The sequence below is a fragment of the Sarcophilus harrisii genome, chromosome 3, assembly GCF_902635505.1.
Source record: "Sarcophilus harrisii chromosome 3, mSarHar1.11, whole genome shotgun sequence".
Lineage (NCBI taxonomy): Eukaryota > Metazoa > Chordata > Mammalia > Dasyuromorphia > Dasyuridae > Sarcophilus > Sarcophilus harrisii.
Window position 1 is genome coordinate 207,221,028 of NC_045428.1, and position 17,123 is coordinate 207,238,150.

At 33.7% G+C, this 17,123-nt stretch overlaps 1 protein-coding gene across 4 annotated transcripts in view; it reads left to right on the forward strand.

Annotated features, from left to right (window-relative positions):
• The window catches only part of PNPLA4 (patatin like phospholipase domain containing 4), a 114,124-nt gene that overhangs the window by 68,689 nt on the left and 28,312 nt on the right, over window positions 1-17,123 (forward strand). For 3 of the 4 annotated variants that reach the window (XM_031959023.1, XM_031959022.1, XM_031959024.1), the window contains exons 2-4: window positions 1,813-1,997; window positions 5,427-5,521; window positions 5,698-5,833. In XM_031959023.1, the coding sequence (XP_031814883.1) occupies window positions 1,818-1,997; window positions 5,427-5,521; window positions 5,698-5,833 (411 nt within the window). In that variant the 5' untranslated portion in view covers window positions 1,813-1,817. Of the gene's footprint in view, window positions 1-12; window positions 391-1,812; window positions 1,998-5,426; window positions 5,522-5,697; window positions 5,834-17,123 lie in introns of those variants that run through there. The other variant, XM_031959021.1, reaches the window with a different exon arrangement.

Consider the following 17,123-nt stretch of genomic DNA (forward strand, 5'->3'; position numbering starts at 1 on the left):
GTTAATTTCACTTTTTAAGGGTTTGTTTTCGATGTACACAGAAACCTTGCGCGAAGTCCGCCTCGGCACGATGACGTGAATAAGACGCCATATTAAGGGGCGGGGCTTGATGTCTTTGGGAGTGGGGGAGCTGTTACTCCTTCCCGGATCTTCTAATCCTTTCTCTCTACTCCACTCCTTTCTTCTACCCGGGTTCGCCCCTCCCCCGGCATTACGCCCTTCGAGTTCCGGAAAAAGAACGTCCCCGGCGGGGAACCCAGCGCGTCCCCGGAGCCCGCCCGGAGGTGGCGGCGCGACTAAGAGGGCGGGAGTTGAGTGACCGGGCGGATCCACTTTATGTGTGTCAAGGGGGGAAATAATTCAACATGGATGTACCCCAGGCCAGAATTGGTATGACGGAGAAAAGGGAGAAGAAAAGGGGAGGGAGGTGAAATAGGGATCAAGTTAGAAGTTTCCTTTCTTTAGAACCTCCCTCAACCCCAATCCTGCCGTGTGGGACCCTCCTTAGACTTCGGCCGGAGGCTCGTCCAAGGATTGCACCTGTTTATATCATTTGCCTCCCCCTACCGCCCTCATGGTTGGGACCGAGTCCCGAGTCCCTCACGGTAGAGCATCTGAAGACTGAACTTGACCTTCAGCCGGCACTCCCCTCTTCATTCACCCTTTACAAAATAAAAGCCCGCCAAATTGAGTTCTGGGAAAAGGACTCTTAGTCAATATAAAAGCAGTTTTTCCGGGGTTGAAACCTCCATCCTTCCACCACAACAAACACTTTTTTTTAAATTCGAAATTGATGATGGGTTGCTGTGTTATGAAGTGAGATCCATCATAAGAAAAATAACTCGAATTTTTAAAGATTCTTTCTGTGGAAGCTCTTTGGGGAATGCATTTTCCTCTTCAGGGCAATGAATACGGGCCTCTGTTAGATCTCGCAGGAAATGGAGCTCTGAGGGGCCACATTAGCTCAATTGTACTGCTTCCCTGCCCCATTCGTGGGACTCATTCATTTTCCTAAGAAAAGAAGGGAAGGCTTATGGGAAAAAAAAGGGAAGGGAAAAAAGGAAAAAAAAAAGAAGGGAAGGCTTATGGGGGGGGGAGGGGAAGGAGAGGGAAGAGGCTCTATATCAAGAGCAAAAGTTCTGTACAAGAAGGCTGGAGAGGTATTTTAAGTGACCTATTCCAAATATACTTTCTTAAGGCATGAGAATTTCTAGGTGTGGGGAACAAATTCATTTAGTCTTTAACAATAGGCTTAGATTCTGTCTAGTAACGACTTCAACTTAAATCTCTTAAGGGAATAATTTTGTCAGTGAAATGTTGATACTAAATATGAAAAAAAAGTTAAATTTGAACTTTTTTTTGAGCGAAGGTTGTATGATCTTTGTTTTTATTTTAAAATATATGAGGCTCACCAAATTGTTGGGTAATTGTGGCAGCATTTTAATTTGAATTCTAATGATGAATTAGGGAAAAAGAAACCAAAGATAATATATATCTAGGTTCAGTGTTGCATGTGTAAAGGGAATATGGATCCCACTTGTAACTAGGTATAATCACTGTTCATTTTAACACTACTCGATTTTTAGTAAAAATGTTCCATTTCTTCTAAAATTCAGAAAAAGTCCAAATATTGTATCTGAGGTAGTAAAAGTTTTTTTCTTTTAAAAAGGAAGGGATTAGGTGATGATAATCTACTAAACAAATATAACAACTAATATAATAAATAACAAAGATAATTTAAATATTGAGGGTAAAACACAGCGTCTTGGGAAATTTTTTTTTTTTTCCTGACTTCAATGTCTTATTTCACAGCAAGAATGAAGCATATCAACCTATCCTTTGCAGCTTGTGGATTTCTGGGAATATACCACTTGGGGGCAGCATCTGCACTTTGTAAACATGGCAAGCAATTATTAAAAGTTGTAAAGGCCTTTGCTGGAGCTTCTGCAGGATCTTTGGTTGCAAGTGTTCTGTTAACTGCACCAGGAAAAATAGAGGTAATTAAGTGGTAACTAAAATATGTACTATGTGGAGAAATTAGGATAAAATACCAAGACTTTTAGCTTTACCAAATATTAGATTTGAAAAATAGGCTTTATAGGGAAATAAAAATATTAGAAACTTAAAATTTGAGTTAATTTGGAATCTCTGCATTTTCCCCTCCCCCATATACATTTTTTAAAAGATTATATTGCATTGAAGAGAAGCTGAGGGAAAGGAAATATTTTATTTTTGTTTATTTGTTCTTGGATTCCAAATCAGCTTTTTTTTTTCCAAAGGGAAATTCTTTTATAAGCATATAGATAGATAATTTTTTTAAACAATTGAGCAATCTCTGTTCCTCGTTTTCAGAAAAAAAAAATTCCCCTTTCAAATATAAGAACAAAATTCCTGACTTCGGATCCAGTGACAAAGAGTGAAATAATCTCGCTTTTGATGAAGCCGGAATATTTTCACTTCATTTGTCTCATTTATAGAGCCAATTCCCTAGGTTCTTTTTACTGTTTTCCTTTGATTTTTTCCTCTTCCTTTTCTCCTATCCTCCATGTAAGGGAAATTCTTTGTCACCTGTTTTCTTTGTGGGGTCATTTTTACCACTGTTTAAACAAATATTAGTGCATTTATATTTTTCTCTCCCCTTTCTCATGCAGCATCTCCTCCTCCTCCCCCTCCCACCCCCCCTGCCTCCCCAAGTAAGAGAAATTGTCACCTGTTTTCTTTGTAGGGTTATTTTTACCATTATTTAAACAAATATTAGTGCATTTATCTGTTCAACACTGGTATCTTAAAAATGTGAAAAGAGGACATTTTAGAAACATTGAAAATGAATAAGAATAAAGTTTTCCATTCAAATCAATGCAGATTAAGAAAATATTAAACATGTAATTGTTTACATGTTTGATGTAAATTGAATTACATCTTGAATTAACAAATACCTGAGTAAGATACAAACTCTAGATTATGTAATGTATGTGAAAGGCCATAAAGCCTTGCGTAAATACCAGTTATAAAGCCTAGTCTCTTATTTAGGAGAAAACAGTGGAGGCTAGCATTTTAAAGCCATTATATTTTGTCCCAAAAACATATGCTCTCCTCCCCTTAATATTGATCAGTGCAGAATTAAATAGGAAAGATAAAACTGGAAACCACAACTGCAGAGTAAAAGAATTTATGAGAATATAGCAAATCAGATGTTCTCAAGTATCTAATTCCCCATCCATTTTGTTTTTGCTATATTGTAGATACAATCCAAGATATATAATTGGAGATGTTACTCTTACACTATCTACATGATACAATGGAAGAATGATAAATTTTGAATTAAGGGACATAGATTTGAATTAGAGATCTGCTACCTGTATGACCTTGGAGAAATGAATTAACTTGTCTGGTCCTCATCACTTAAGTGAGGACTTGGACTAATTGACCCTTGAAATCCCTCTTGCCTCTAAATCTATGATCCTGTGACCAGCAACAGTTCCCAGATAGATTGGTAAGATTTTCCTTCTGTGTCACAGCAAAGCAAATATGTGAAGACCCATGAGAACATCTCCCTAAGTCATTTTTTGTATTCTTCACTGAAACTACCAGAGTAGTAGGTATATGATATAATTTGTTTTTCTTGTGAGACAAAGGAAGGAAAGAAGGGAACCTGTGATTCTGTTTTTGTAGAATTCCGTTGAAAAAACTCCCTTAATCCTAGTAGATCAGTAGTCATTCTGTAACTTAGAATCTTAAAATGTTTCCTTGAGAGTTTGTGTCATTTGGCCAAGATGTACCAGAAAAGAGTTTTGAATCCAAGTCTTATGACTCTAGGTCAGCTCAGTAGCCAGTTTATGTCAAGCTGCCTGCCTGCCGATTGAAACATTTACTATGGACAAAGCACTGTGCTAAGTGATAGGGGTACAAATTAAAAAGTAAACTTTCAAAGAGCTCACATTCTAATGGGGGAGAAAGCACATAAATGGTTTTAGGTATAAGTCAAACAGAAAGATCCTTAGGATACAAAATGGATACCAATGCTTATTTATGTCATTTCCCTTTATAAAATCATATATTTTCTGATATTTAACTATTTGACAGTGCCAAAGACTTTGGTAGCAAGAACTTTTCTTTTCTGGGTCTTCAGTAACTGGCTATAGGCACCTGCAAGAGTGATTGTCAGGCTGCATTTCCACAGAAGATGCTTCCCAGGATGGTTGCAGGCAGTAATTGCTACACCAGAGGTTCTTAGGTTTTAGGGTACTGGGGTTGGGGGATGATTGTCAGCATAGTGCTAGTGGTGTTTGGACTTGTCTGGAACAAACTGTCTCCTGTCTCTTCTTCAGGATGCTTTGTTGCCTAAGCTAGGGTGGCCTGCTAGCCCTGTGAGTAATAGTTTGCCAGTTGGTGGGGATTGCTGTAGCATCCCTATTTTCTAGTTATTTTTGCCAAATAACTAGGACATTCAAAATTCAGTAGAATAACTCATTAATCTGTTTTTTGGTACTTTTTGTAATTAACACTGGACAAACCTATATCATTGAATTACTGTGAAATTAGGATAATTGTATAGGGGCAATGTGGTCTGCTGGGGGTTCCTTGTACACAACATTTCTTGTTGATGGGAACATCTCCATGCCTTTTCACAGGGTGTCCTGTGTGTTAGCTAGTCCTGGAACACATCTCTTGCCCCCAATTTTTTAAAAATTTGGTCTTTATTTTGTTTTTAATTTTCTAGATTAAGGATCTTTTCTGTTAAGACTATGAACTCTTTGAAGGCATGGGCTATTTTATTTTTACTTTGTATCTCTAGAACCGAGCCTAGTGCCTGGCTCATACATAATAGGTACTTAATAATGCTTATTGAATTGCATCAGAATCCCATCTTTATTGCTTTCTACCTATCTTACTTTGGATAAATAGCTTAGCCTCCTTAGGTCAGAGTTTCCTAATGTATAAAATGAAAGAATTGGACTCTATAAATGATCTTTCAGGCACCTTTCAAGTGTAGATCTGTGAACCTATGAATTTAAATTGGTTCTCATCATTTCTATCTTCTTGTATTATGTTTACAACTACCTTTTCCTCCTCATTTACCAGAGATGCCTTTAGCTAGTTGTCCATGAAATAAATATTGCATAAAAATGTCCCACTTAGAGGATTGGTATTCATCTCATTAGCTATATTATGCTTCCATAATTCCTTGTCAGATCAGTTTCAAACTGATATATATACACACCCAAATATTTTCATTGCTGTGCAAAATTAATGAATTCACATTTTATACATGTATAATTGAGCCAGAAGCAGCTGACACCAGTTATCTTTTAATTGCAGGGCAAATTAAGTCCTTGATATATTTAATACTTGGTTGACAAACACTTTCCCCAAAATGATTTGTGGTTAAGATTTTGTTTAATTCTAGTGAATATCTTATTTTTCAGGAATGTAATGAATTTACATACAAATTTGCTGAAGAAATTAGAAAGCAGTACTTGGGTGCCATAACACCAGGTTATGATTTTATGGCACGTCTAAGGTACTTATTTATATTTCCTATGTATTGTGTCTTATGTAAAACCAAGAATATATGAAGACAAAGTATTGAATACTTTCTGTACAAACTATGGCATACTCAGCACTCTCTCTTTTAAAATATTTACAAGGTGTTTAATAATTAAAGGTGAATAATGCTTATCGTTTTCTCTTCTTTAGAGAAGGCATGGAGACCATTCTTCCTTCTAACGCTCATGAGATAGCAGAGAATCGACTTCATGTATCTATCACTAACACAAAAACCAGAGAAAATTACTTAGTTTCACATTTTTCCTCCAGGGAAGACCTCATTAAGGTAAGGAAGTTGCATGTCATCCTATAAGAAATAAAGCAGAGTAGTGATTTTTTTTTTCTTTTGTCCACTTTGCAGAGCCTAAAGATATAATTTTTTTAAATTGTAGATGATCTTTTACACTTCTTACAGATTTCCCCTGAAAAAATTGGTTCCCCAAACCTATGTAATTTTCTTACTTATTTCAAATCATTTTCAGTTTTATGTTTATTCTTTGAAACTGTTCACTGATTCTGTTGAGTGAGCTTGAAAATTAGTAGCATGAGAATTAAATATGCATGGGAGATTCCCTGACTAGCTAATTTACAATTAACAATATGCTTCCTAAGATAATGGGTTAAGGGAGATGATGACTATAAATGGAAAATAGGCAAATTCCATCTTTTAGTGTTTTGGGTAACCTGAGGATTTTTTTGCAATTAAAGCAAGCAGATATATATTCTGTGATTTAAAACATCATTTATTTGGGCTAAATGAAAGGAGTGCCATTTTTATTTGGTTAAAAGTCCAAATTCCAGAATTATTCTTCAGATGTTTATAATAGCACAATTAGTTGACTAGTAGGTGATGGATTCTTTGACTATGGGAACCCATGAAACAACAACCAAAAAAAGATACTTAGTCCTTAGTCCTCTTCTATTTTCATAGAATACTGATGGGTTAGAGAAGCCATGGAGAAGGAATAAGTATCAGGCATGTTGATAACACAGTGTTGGTATAAACCTAGCTCCTTTGACTCCATTTCCTATATTTTTTGTAATGTAAGAAGAAGATGAAAGGATTAGCAGTAAGAACTATTTGTCTATTGGAAAGTATATCTATTGCTTTAAACTAAAGAAAATAAAAGCACAATTTTAGGTAGAGTGATATAGGGAAGAGGTCACTATAGAAAAGGGGCCCACCTTTCTCATCACTACCAGCTGATTTTTTCACATCAATGAACAAATAGACAAAAGAGATCTAGGAGTGGCAATATTTCTCAGACCAAAAGTCTTGCTATGCGTCAGCCTTCACAGCCATCATCTGAGGAAGAAATTCCTGTGTAGGAGGAACCAGCCATGAGAAGAGAGAAGAAAATTATAGCAAAGTAGAATAAGTCACAGGCTTTCTTTAAAGTTTTAAAAAAAAGAAATTGAAAGAATTATTTTCAACCTTCACCCAAAGGCAACAAAAACATCAATTCATAGTTATAAAAAGACAAACATTAAAATAATTTTTATCATTTATCAATGTCTGTTATGAAGGATGAAGAGGTAAAAGAATTCTATGAAGAACCTTGACAAGGTTCCCCAAACTTGCTAACTTTAACATGAAGAGCAAAGATGAATGGGGTAAAAAATGTTAAAAAGACAAAAGTTTTTAATACCGAGGGGTATCACCTCTCCATATAATTAGTAAATGAATGCTTTATTCAACTATATTTATTTTTATATAAATGTGCATATTGCTTATATATAATTAATGCTATGTATGTGTGTATATATGTATATATATGAATACACATACACAAGTGAGTTGAAAGGTTTTAAGCATTGTTAATATCTTCTATCACCATAAATTTGAATTTGAACATATTCTAATAGAAGTAAATAGCTTATTTCTCTTAATGGGAGATATATCAAAATAAACTATGGACAGATAGACTACCCACTACGGGGAGTAAAGACCAAAATTAATCTCAAAAATAAGAAGTAACAGTAAGAAGAATTAAAACAGCTTCAACATGATCTCTATAAATAAACTAAGGCTAAAAATGGGAAATTTAAAAAGACAAGGATATTGATTATCATTTCTTCTTAAAGTTTAACCAATATAGAACAAACATTACAAGGAAGGATCCAAAAGAGCACAGAATATGTGATAGCCAGAAGGCACTTGATCTCACTAAATGAAAGGAGATGGTAGCCAATGGCAACACATTTAAAATATAAAATTATTTGTAAACCCAACAGAAAAAAATAGAAAAGATTACAAGTAGTATTGCCTTTCAAAGAAATCCAAATAAACTACATCATCCCAGAAAATTACATGAAAACAGGACAAATAGAATTTGTTTTTTTAAATAAGTGTTTTTTCAATATTTTATTTTTATCATTAGCAACAGAGAAACTATTATTTGGGTCGACTCTTTCCCAGTTCCCCATGTACTATTCAAAGGAGTAGAAATGTCACTAGAAAGATGAAATAGGGAAGAGTAACTGGATCAAACAAATACACAATAAGAAAATCCATGCTGTAAGAAATACAGTCTTGAGAATATTGAGGTGATCATGTTAAAAATATGTATGAATATATCTACATAATACATGTAAAGGAAAGAAAGATAACAAAAAAGTACAAAAAATACTGATGATGTATCTATCAATCCTTCTCTCCCCCCTCCATAATTATGAGAACATAAGTAACTACTGTCTGTTTTTTTTCAAATTTAGTGAAATCATTATTGAAGGTGTCTTTGATGAAGATATGAGAATGAAACATTCAAGCTTTACAAATGATTCTCTGTAACCTATATTTTTAAAGTCACACATTCGACTAAAATGTGCTTAGAAGATAAGAACTTGGTATTTATTATTGATTACAAAAAAACAAAAAAAGTCTTTCTTTTGCTAAAGAAAAATTCAGCCATAAAGGGAATCTTGTAGCAATAAATCTCCTAATTATATGCTAAGCATAGAAGAGATTCCTTGATAATCCATTCACCTCAATAACTTTGTCCTGCAAACATTGGATTATTGAGGTCAAGTCAGACAAAATAAAAAAGTATGCTTGCCTAAAGCAATTTGTCATTTTCATGTAGAATATCTTTCATAGGAGCCAAATGGAAAAGAGATTCCTTGTAGATAATGTTGCTCCCCTTGATAGATTATATTGCAATTTCATCCATTCCCAGAATATTACTGAGCCTCCTCTAAGAGATTAATGATTACTTAAAAACATATTGCATGTTGGCAATTAACAGACATAAAAAATTCCTCAATAGATAAGTGGTTTAAGAACCTGTTCTTAGAAGAATTGAAAACTACTAAGAAACATATGAAAGCATACTATCATTGCTAATAACAGTCAATCCTGAGATTTGATCATCTTCTTGTTCTAAGTCTTTATGATCCCATGGAACATCTATTCTCTGAGCCACCTCACTACCTGTTTGAGCCTAAAAGCTAACAAATTGGAAAATATTATATAAGATGATAGTGATCAGTGTGCAAGAGATTGTGTAAAGATGAGCACAAGGTCTATTAGTGAAGCTGTGAATTGATCAAGAAACTTGGAATTATGAGAAGAAAATGACTAAAATGTCCATACTTTCTTTGATCCAGAGATTTGCTAGGCATATACCTTAAAAAGTTCAGTCTCAAAAAGAAGAGCCTCATCTATATCTTTTTATAGTAGCAAAGAACTGGAAATAAACTGAATGACCTTTAATTAGGGAGTGTCTAAACAAATTGTGGTATGTGAATATAATGGCTTAGAAAATAATACAGTAATTTTAACTGTCTCAAGCTGTTTTCTGGTTTTGTTTTTTTTCTCTCTGAGATAATTGGGATAAAGTGACTTGCCCAAGGTCACACAGCTAGAATGTGTTAAGTGTCTGAGACTAGATTTGAATTCAGGTCATCCTGACTTCAGGGCTGATTCTCTATCCTCTGTGCCAAATAGCTGCCCCTGGTATATTTTTTGGACATTTTTTCCCCTTATAATGCTTTATGTTTAAAAGTCTTGAACGAAGTAAAATTCCTAAGGAATCAAAGTTGTAGGTGAGCCAAACAGTAATAGAAAGATGGATTAGTTGCAAGAAACAGTTAGGTACTCATTGTTAGAGCACTGGGCCTTGTGTCAGGAAGACCTAAGTTCAAATATAGCCTCAGACACTTAAAATCTGTGTGATCTTAAGCAAATCATTTAATTTCAATTTCCCTCAATTTTGTTGTCTATAAAATGGAAATAATAACAGCTCCTTCCCAGGGTAATTGGGAGAAACAAGTGATGTATAATTTGTAAAGTGCCTATCATGTGATACCTATTATTATTATTATTAAGGGGAAACAGTCGGGCTGTGACATTTTTCAATAATGACCTGTGCTAAAGTGGCAAAAAAGCTATCAATGAGAAAATTGTATGATTAGGAAAAAGACATTTTATCATCTGATGATCAACTTCACTGAAGACAATGAAACGTTTGAAAAAATAGAGGAAATCCATCAGCATATTGGAAGTGGACAATATAAGTTGTGCACAATATATGAAAGTCCACAAACAAGCATTCTACAAGATGGGGGGGGGGAAACACTTTTTTAAAATTACCTGCATTGATAAGATTATCTTTTTTTTTTTTTTTAATATCGAACAATGGGCAAGGAAGGGAAGCAAAGTGATATAATTTATAGAAAGAGAACTAGACTGAGGATACCAACTTTCTAGTACTAATTGTGTTATTCACATATGATTTGGGGTGAGTCACTTAAATTCTGTGACCTCAGTTTTTATAATTGAAAAATGAGAATTATTATCATTATTGATTCTTTTTACTTAAGAAAGGGGATCTTTGGATCTCAGATTTGCACCAGATTAGTAAAGCATTGCTGAATAGTATTCCCTTGGGACTTATTAGCATGGATAATCATTTATATGTAAATGAATACTTCTAAAGTGCTTGAAAGTAAACACTTATAATCTTATTTATATCATTAATTTCTCTAGCAAATTATTTCCCTCATATTACAAAGGTATGTTTAAGTTCATCCCAGGCCCAGAGTATTACAGCCTTTGAATATGGAATCCAAATAGGTTAACATTTTGCCAACCAATTAATGAGCAATATACACATAAATACATGTACATCTCTAGTTTCGTAATCTATAAAAGCTGACAATGCTGTTAATTTATCTAAATTGTAAACTGAAAATGCTTTAGAGGTCATCTACTCTAACCAGTCTCGGTTTGTTCATCTGTAAAATTACTTTAGAGATCTTAAAAAGTTGAGATTTTAAAATTTGTGATTGACCCCAAAATAAACAGCTAGTTAATGACAACATTGGGACCAAATATGGGTCCCCTGATTCCCAATCCCTTGTACTTTCCTACTGTATTAATATTCCAAAAGAATGCCATTTATATGTGTTTTTGCCATACATACTCATTGTTTTGGTATTCCATCATTATCATCTTTACTATCCCATAACTAAGGTTTATATGGTATTCTAATGTTTCAAAGGCTTTTTTTATACATACATCATTCAGTTGTATCCATGTAACAACCTGTAAACAAATTACAGTATTATACCCCTTTTACTGATATGGAAACTGAAGTTAAAATATGTTTGGTTTCAAAGGCAGGATTTGAATCTAAGTTTCTCTACTCCAGTTTCAACACTCTTACCCTTATACCATGCTGTCTTTATAACTTGTAATTTTCTTAATATTCTTGATGAATAGTCAAGCCCATCCTCCTACCTGCATGCTTACCCAATTCCAATCATTAAGCCAATAAATTCCCCTGGTTTCCTCTTCTCCTATATTTTTGGAATCTCTATTCCATTGCTAGTAACTTCCTCTTATATCTAAGTCCTGCAAATCACATTAACACTGATACTTGGTTTTCTGCTAAATTCTCTATATCTCTGCATGATGTGTGTGTATCCCACAGGAATTGAAGGTGGAGTTTTCTCAACTCATGCTTTGAATCTCATCATTGGTAATCAATTACTCTTTTCTCCTTAAAATTAGTGTCATTTAAGTATATATATATAGCCTGATTACTAGAAATAACAGTAAAGACCAAAAGATTTAGAGCTTGAAACCTCACATGTATAGACTGCAGTGCTTTTACTTTACTTTAGACATGGAAAACTTAGATTGGTGGAGGCAAAGGGATCTGCTTATGATCATACACAGGAAATGGTAGAAGTTGGGACTAAAACCTGGTGGGGAGGGAGGTATGTAGTTTGAATCTGATATCTTTCCATTGTATCTCATTGCTCTCCTGCTATCTTGCACCTTCAGAGACTTCAATAAAGAGTTACTTGTTGTAATTCACTAAATTCTTTAAATTCTGTGTTCTCTATGCTGTTTTAATTATTCACTAGAGCAATTATATCTTAGACTTGACTGTCACTGAAAACTTCTTTACTTACAAAATCCAGAACTCTGAAATTCTTTTCTCTGTTTACAATATCTTGTCCTTTCACTTCCCTGCTTTAGTTGTCATTCTGTATCTTCCGTCTCTGTTGTTCTAATCCATCAAATGCCCTGATCTAATTTTCCTTGCTTTCCCAGTTTTGATCTTATGATCAGTCATTATAATTATTCCTTCTCTTCCATGTTTGAGCTCTCTACTCTTAATGCCATTCTTAAACTACACTTTACTTCAGGTAGCATCCATCATTTACTTCTCTATTTCCCAATTCTTGAGGGATCATATGCTGCTTTAGGAAGTCATGAAATTATTCTTACTTGGCTCACTGCAAATTCATTTATCTGAACTTTCACTGCTGTATAGTAGTCCTGTTTCTAATCTATTGACTATCTTTCCATTCTGGATAATCTATAGCTGTCAGAAGGCATAGAGATAAGAATTTATCTTTCTAGCACCAGGGGCAAAACCAGTATAGGCAAAAATATGTGTGTGTGTGTCTGTTTGTGTGTATTACACACACACATTTAGGTTTTAATAAAAAAAATCCTTAAAATTAGAGTTGGCTAAAAGTGGAATAGACTGCCTCATCAGGCAACTGGTATTCTTTCAGTGATACTCTTTAGGTACATATTGGGGAACTACTTTTTCAGGTATGATGTTGAAGAGATTCTTTTTTAGGCATCATTTGGTTCACATGACCACTAAGATTCCTTCCAGCTCTGAATTTCTGTGTTTCAGAATCTCTACAACAACTGTTCAAAATCCTGTTTTCTTTTTTAAGGTTCCTTACTTCATAAAACTATCTTTACTCCTAGCAGATGATCTCTCTTTCAACTTTGTTTGAGGCCATTTGATGTGAACTTACTCAGTTTTATTACTCTAAACCTATTTTTACAACTCTTAATTTTCTATCTTCCTAATCCTATATCTCCAGTGGTATGATAACCATCACTTCCTAGATTTCTGCTGGAATTTTAGATTCAATAATGTCAAAACCTGAACTCATCTTATCTTTGAAACCTATCTTTTCCCCTAACATTTCTATTTTTATTGATGATATCACAATTTTAGATTGATATTCTTGAAATCAATCATCTCTGATGCTTCTTTGCCTTTCCTCCTTCTTGTTTTACATAAATTCACATTATATATAAATTTGATTTTACATAAAGAATTTTGAAAGAAATTCCGATGAAATTTTTGAATGAGAATCTAACATGTAAGCTACAAAGATTTTAGAAGAAAGGGAAGCTTCAGGATCTGAGGCTTAACCAAAAAGTTTCACAATGCAACAATTGGTAAAAGATTTTCATCATTTGAGCAATTTTTTTTCTTGTATTGAAAAGATGGATCCAAATGCATCAAGATTTTTAAAAGTTCAAAAACTAATTGAGGATGATATTGCTTGCTATTGTCAGATATATAAGGGGAAAAAAAGCACCACTGTCCAAACTTTTCTCAACAGCCTCATAAAAAAGTTGTGCTGATAACCACCAATTATAAAGGCTAGGAGCAGTAGGTGGAGAAGGGACAATATAGCTTTTGTTAACTTAACTGCACAGTACTATGTATGCTTTTTCATTAACTTTTCTTTCATAATTCTGTTTATTATCATGATATAGTATTTAATGTGTCTGTATTTTTGTACTTTTTATGACTTAAAATATTATTTTGTGTACGTCTGTGCTAAAGTGAATGGTTAGGGACAAATTCATATTACGTAAAATTATTGTATGCTACAGATACAAAGTGAGAACTGTCTGTAATAACTAAGTCCAACTCATCCTTATGTTTTACATTTATCCCTTCCTTTCCTCTCCAGATATCCTAGTTGGGCCCTCATGTTGTTTATTATTGTAATAATATAATAACTGGACTTCTTGGCACAAGTCTATCTTCTCTTTAATTTTTAATAATATTGCCCAAGAAATGGTCCTGTGGTACTGCACTGAACATGCTAGCCCAGTACTAAAAACAAGCAGTGACTTCTCAGGACTTGTTGAATCCAATATAAATGCTTAATTTTTACATTCAAGGTCTACATAAGTCTGACTCCAATATACATTTTTAGCATTATTTCACATTATTTCACTTTGCCTGGTTTTGTTTTTTAGCCAAAATGGACTACTCTTTGCTTTTTACCTTCTTTCATTCCTTCTCCCACCTCTACATCTACTTATTGAAATCTTTCTTTTAATGCCCATCTCAATTCCTATCCTTCTATGAAGCATTTCTTGACTTCCTCAGATTAACATCATTTCATTTTGGACTTTTCACACTGTACTTTGTATCCTTATTATTTGTGCACAGTGTTTTTCTTACTTACCCTATCCCATTAGTTTTTTGTTTTTTGTTTTTTATTGGCTCTGTATTTTATTCTTAGTGCCTTGCATCAATTGGTGCTTAATACATCTTCGTGAGATTCTAAAATGAAAATTTGGATCTTTTATTTGTTATTTTGTTTTCATGATTTAGGTCTAGTTAAGTTCTCCTTTACTTACATGGTATTTACAGGAACCCTTCTAGATTTTGGCATTCTACGTAGTATAAAATATTTTCTTTGCTTTACCATATTTTCTTCCCTCTTTCCCCCCCCCCCCAATACTGACTTTTATTTTTAAACTAAATCCCCTGAAGTGCTGGTCCATTTCGAATGTGAGATAAAGGACATGAGTTTTATGGAACTGCCTTTTAGCTAAGTTCATTTTTTAAAAAAACTTTAAAGTTTAAGCAAGATAAATTAGACATGTGCCAAGAGTAAGCAAAGAGCAACAAAAGGTGCTCTAGACAACTTCATAATATTTTCCTTCATATGTAATCTCATTAACTTGAGATTAATTTAAATTAGCCATTTTTTTGGTGAACAGGATGATTTCAGAGAAGCCTGGAAAGAGTTATCTGAACTGATACAGAGTGAGGTGAGCAGAACCAGGAAAACATTGCACACAATAAAAGGAAGATTATGTGATGATCAACTACGAGAGACATAGCTCTTCTCAGCAATTCAATGATCCTTTTCTTTCTCATGGTTTTTCTTTTTTGTTCAGATTATTCTTTCACAACATGATTAATATAGAAATATGCTTAAAATAATTGTACATTTATAATCTATATCAGATTGCTTATTATCTTGCTCATTTACAAATATGTCCATGTATGGAAAAGAGATTTTCTATGAGATTAATTTTGAGAATTTATATCACTATAATCCGTGAAATATTCATTTTAAATATGTATAAGTAAATGAATTTTAACCCAGGTTATTCTGTGAAATTAGTGAGCATGAAAAAAAAAAAAAAACCCTGTTGTGTAATAAATTCTTTTTTCTATCAATAAAATGATAGCCCATTAGTTTCAAAGCCTCAGGAAAAAAAATAACCATTTCTTGATTTTGGATGCAATTAATCTTGTAATTTTAGGTTTAAGAGATGAAATAACATTGTAGTAGATATATTCATTAGATCAATACTGATCAATACAAAAGAGAAGCCTCAGGCCTCTGGGAACAAGAGAAGGAGATTCCATGCTGGAGCAAGTCATACTATTTCAGGTTCCTCTCAACTAAAATTTTTTTCCTTTGAATTCCTTAAGTTACATTTTTTTTTTTTTTTTGTCTTTTACTTTATTCTTGTAAAAATTCTTGTAAATTCCTCTACCCAAGTCCAGGAATGCTGAGGAACTTCCCTTTATTCTGGGAGTTAATTATAATCAGCTTTAAATCTTAGATAATTCTGGGCTGCTTTTCATCAATTTGCTTTCAGGGAATTCTGCCTAATATTAATTTTAATATTTAGATTTAATAGCAGTCTTATGTAAAATTTAACTAGATAAAGTGAATTTTTTAAATCATTTAGTGCATTCTAAAACTAAGATGATTTTTGAATTAACAAGTACTATATTATTTTGACATTACTTTAATGCATTAATACAGATGATGAAGATTCTTAAACTTTTAAAGATAGAGGTAGCTCTAAAATTCTTTTAAGTCTGTGAGGATAGAGCAGGGACATAATTCTGTTTGGACATTAGGGGGCATTTTGAATACAAACAGGAAAGCCTCAGAAAACTGACTTGTTTTCAGAAACAAACTTTATGACATTTCCTACCCCAAACACTATTTATCACATTCATCCGCCATTCCACAGTAAAATATGCAACCAAGGATTCAGTGGCATTTAGCTTCTCTAGACAATCAAGTCCCAGGGACATTTTTGTTTCTTTTTAAGAAAAACATTCCTATTGTGGGAAACAAAGGAAGTCTGGTTTAACCACTGACTCGAAGGGTTATTAAAACTTCATATATTTTTAACATTATGAATAGAATAGTTCAAACAACTCTAGATATTTAATCCTATGAAACTTTTTTATACTTATTTAATGCTCAAGTAGAAATGCCTTTCTGAATACTTACCTTCCTTCACAATTTAGCTCAGGTTCAACCTTCTATTTTTATGTCCCTTAATCCCTCCAGTTGAAAGTACTCTCTTCCCACTTAAAATAGTCTGGAAGTTCGCTGACTTCACCTCTCTTACTACCAGCCTGTTATTTTACTTACCTGTGTACACTTTGCATCCATTTCTTCTGATATAAAATAAATAGCCTTACTAGAAGTGTTCAGCACTTGTTAAACTTACCCATTTGGAGATATCCATGGCTAATTTTGAAGGACTCCTTACTCTTAGAGTTATCAAACTGGTCATGAGGTATAAGTGTAGTATAAGTTTTTGGTAGTACCTGCTTTTACTTCTTTGGAAGGACCAATATGGAAGCTGAAGCTTAAATACTTTGGCCACATAATGAAAAAACAAGACTCTTTGGAAAAGACTATTGTGAGAAAGATTGAAAGCACAAAAGGGGATGAAGAAATTAAGATGAATAGATAGTGTTATGGAAGTAATGAACATGAGCTTGGAAAGACTTAGGAAGTAATAGAGTATAGAAGGGCTTGACTTTCTGTGGTTCATGGGGTCATATAAAGTTGATATTACTGAACAACTGAACAACAATTACTTAAGAAAAGCTGGGTGAATCAAGAGTAGCATTGCATGTTTTCTGCTTTCTGACTCCTGTCTGAAAAATTTTTGTGTTTATTCAATTGAATGAAATGGGAGGGGGGGAGACAACATGTTATTTACTTTTCCTGCATCACCTATT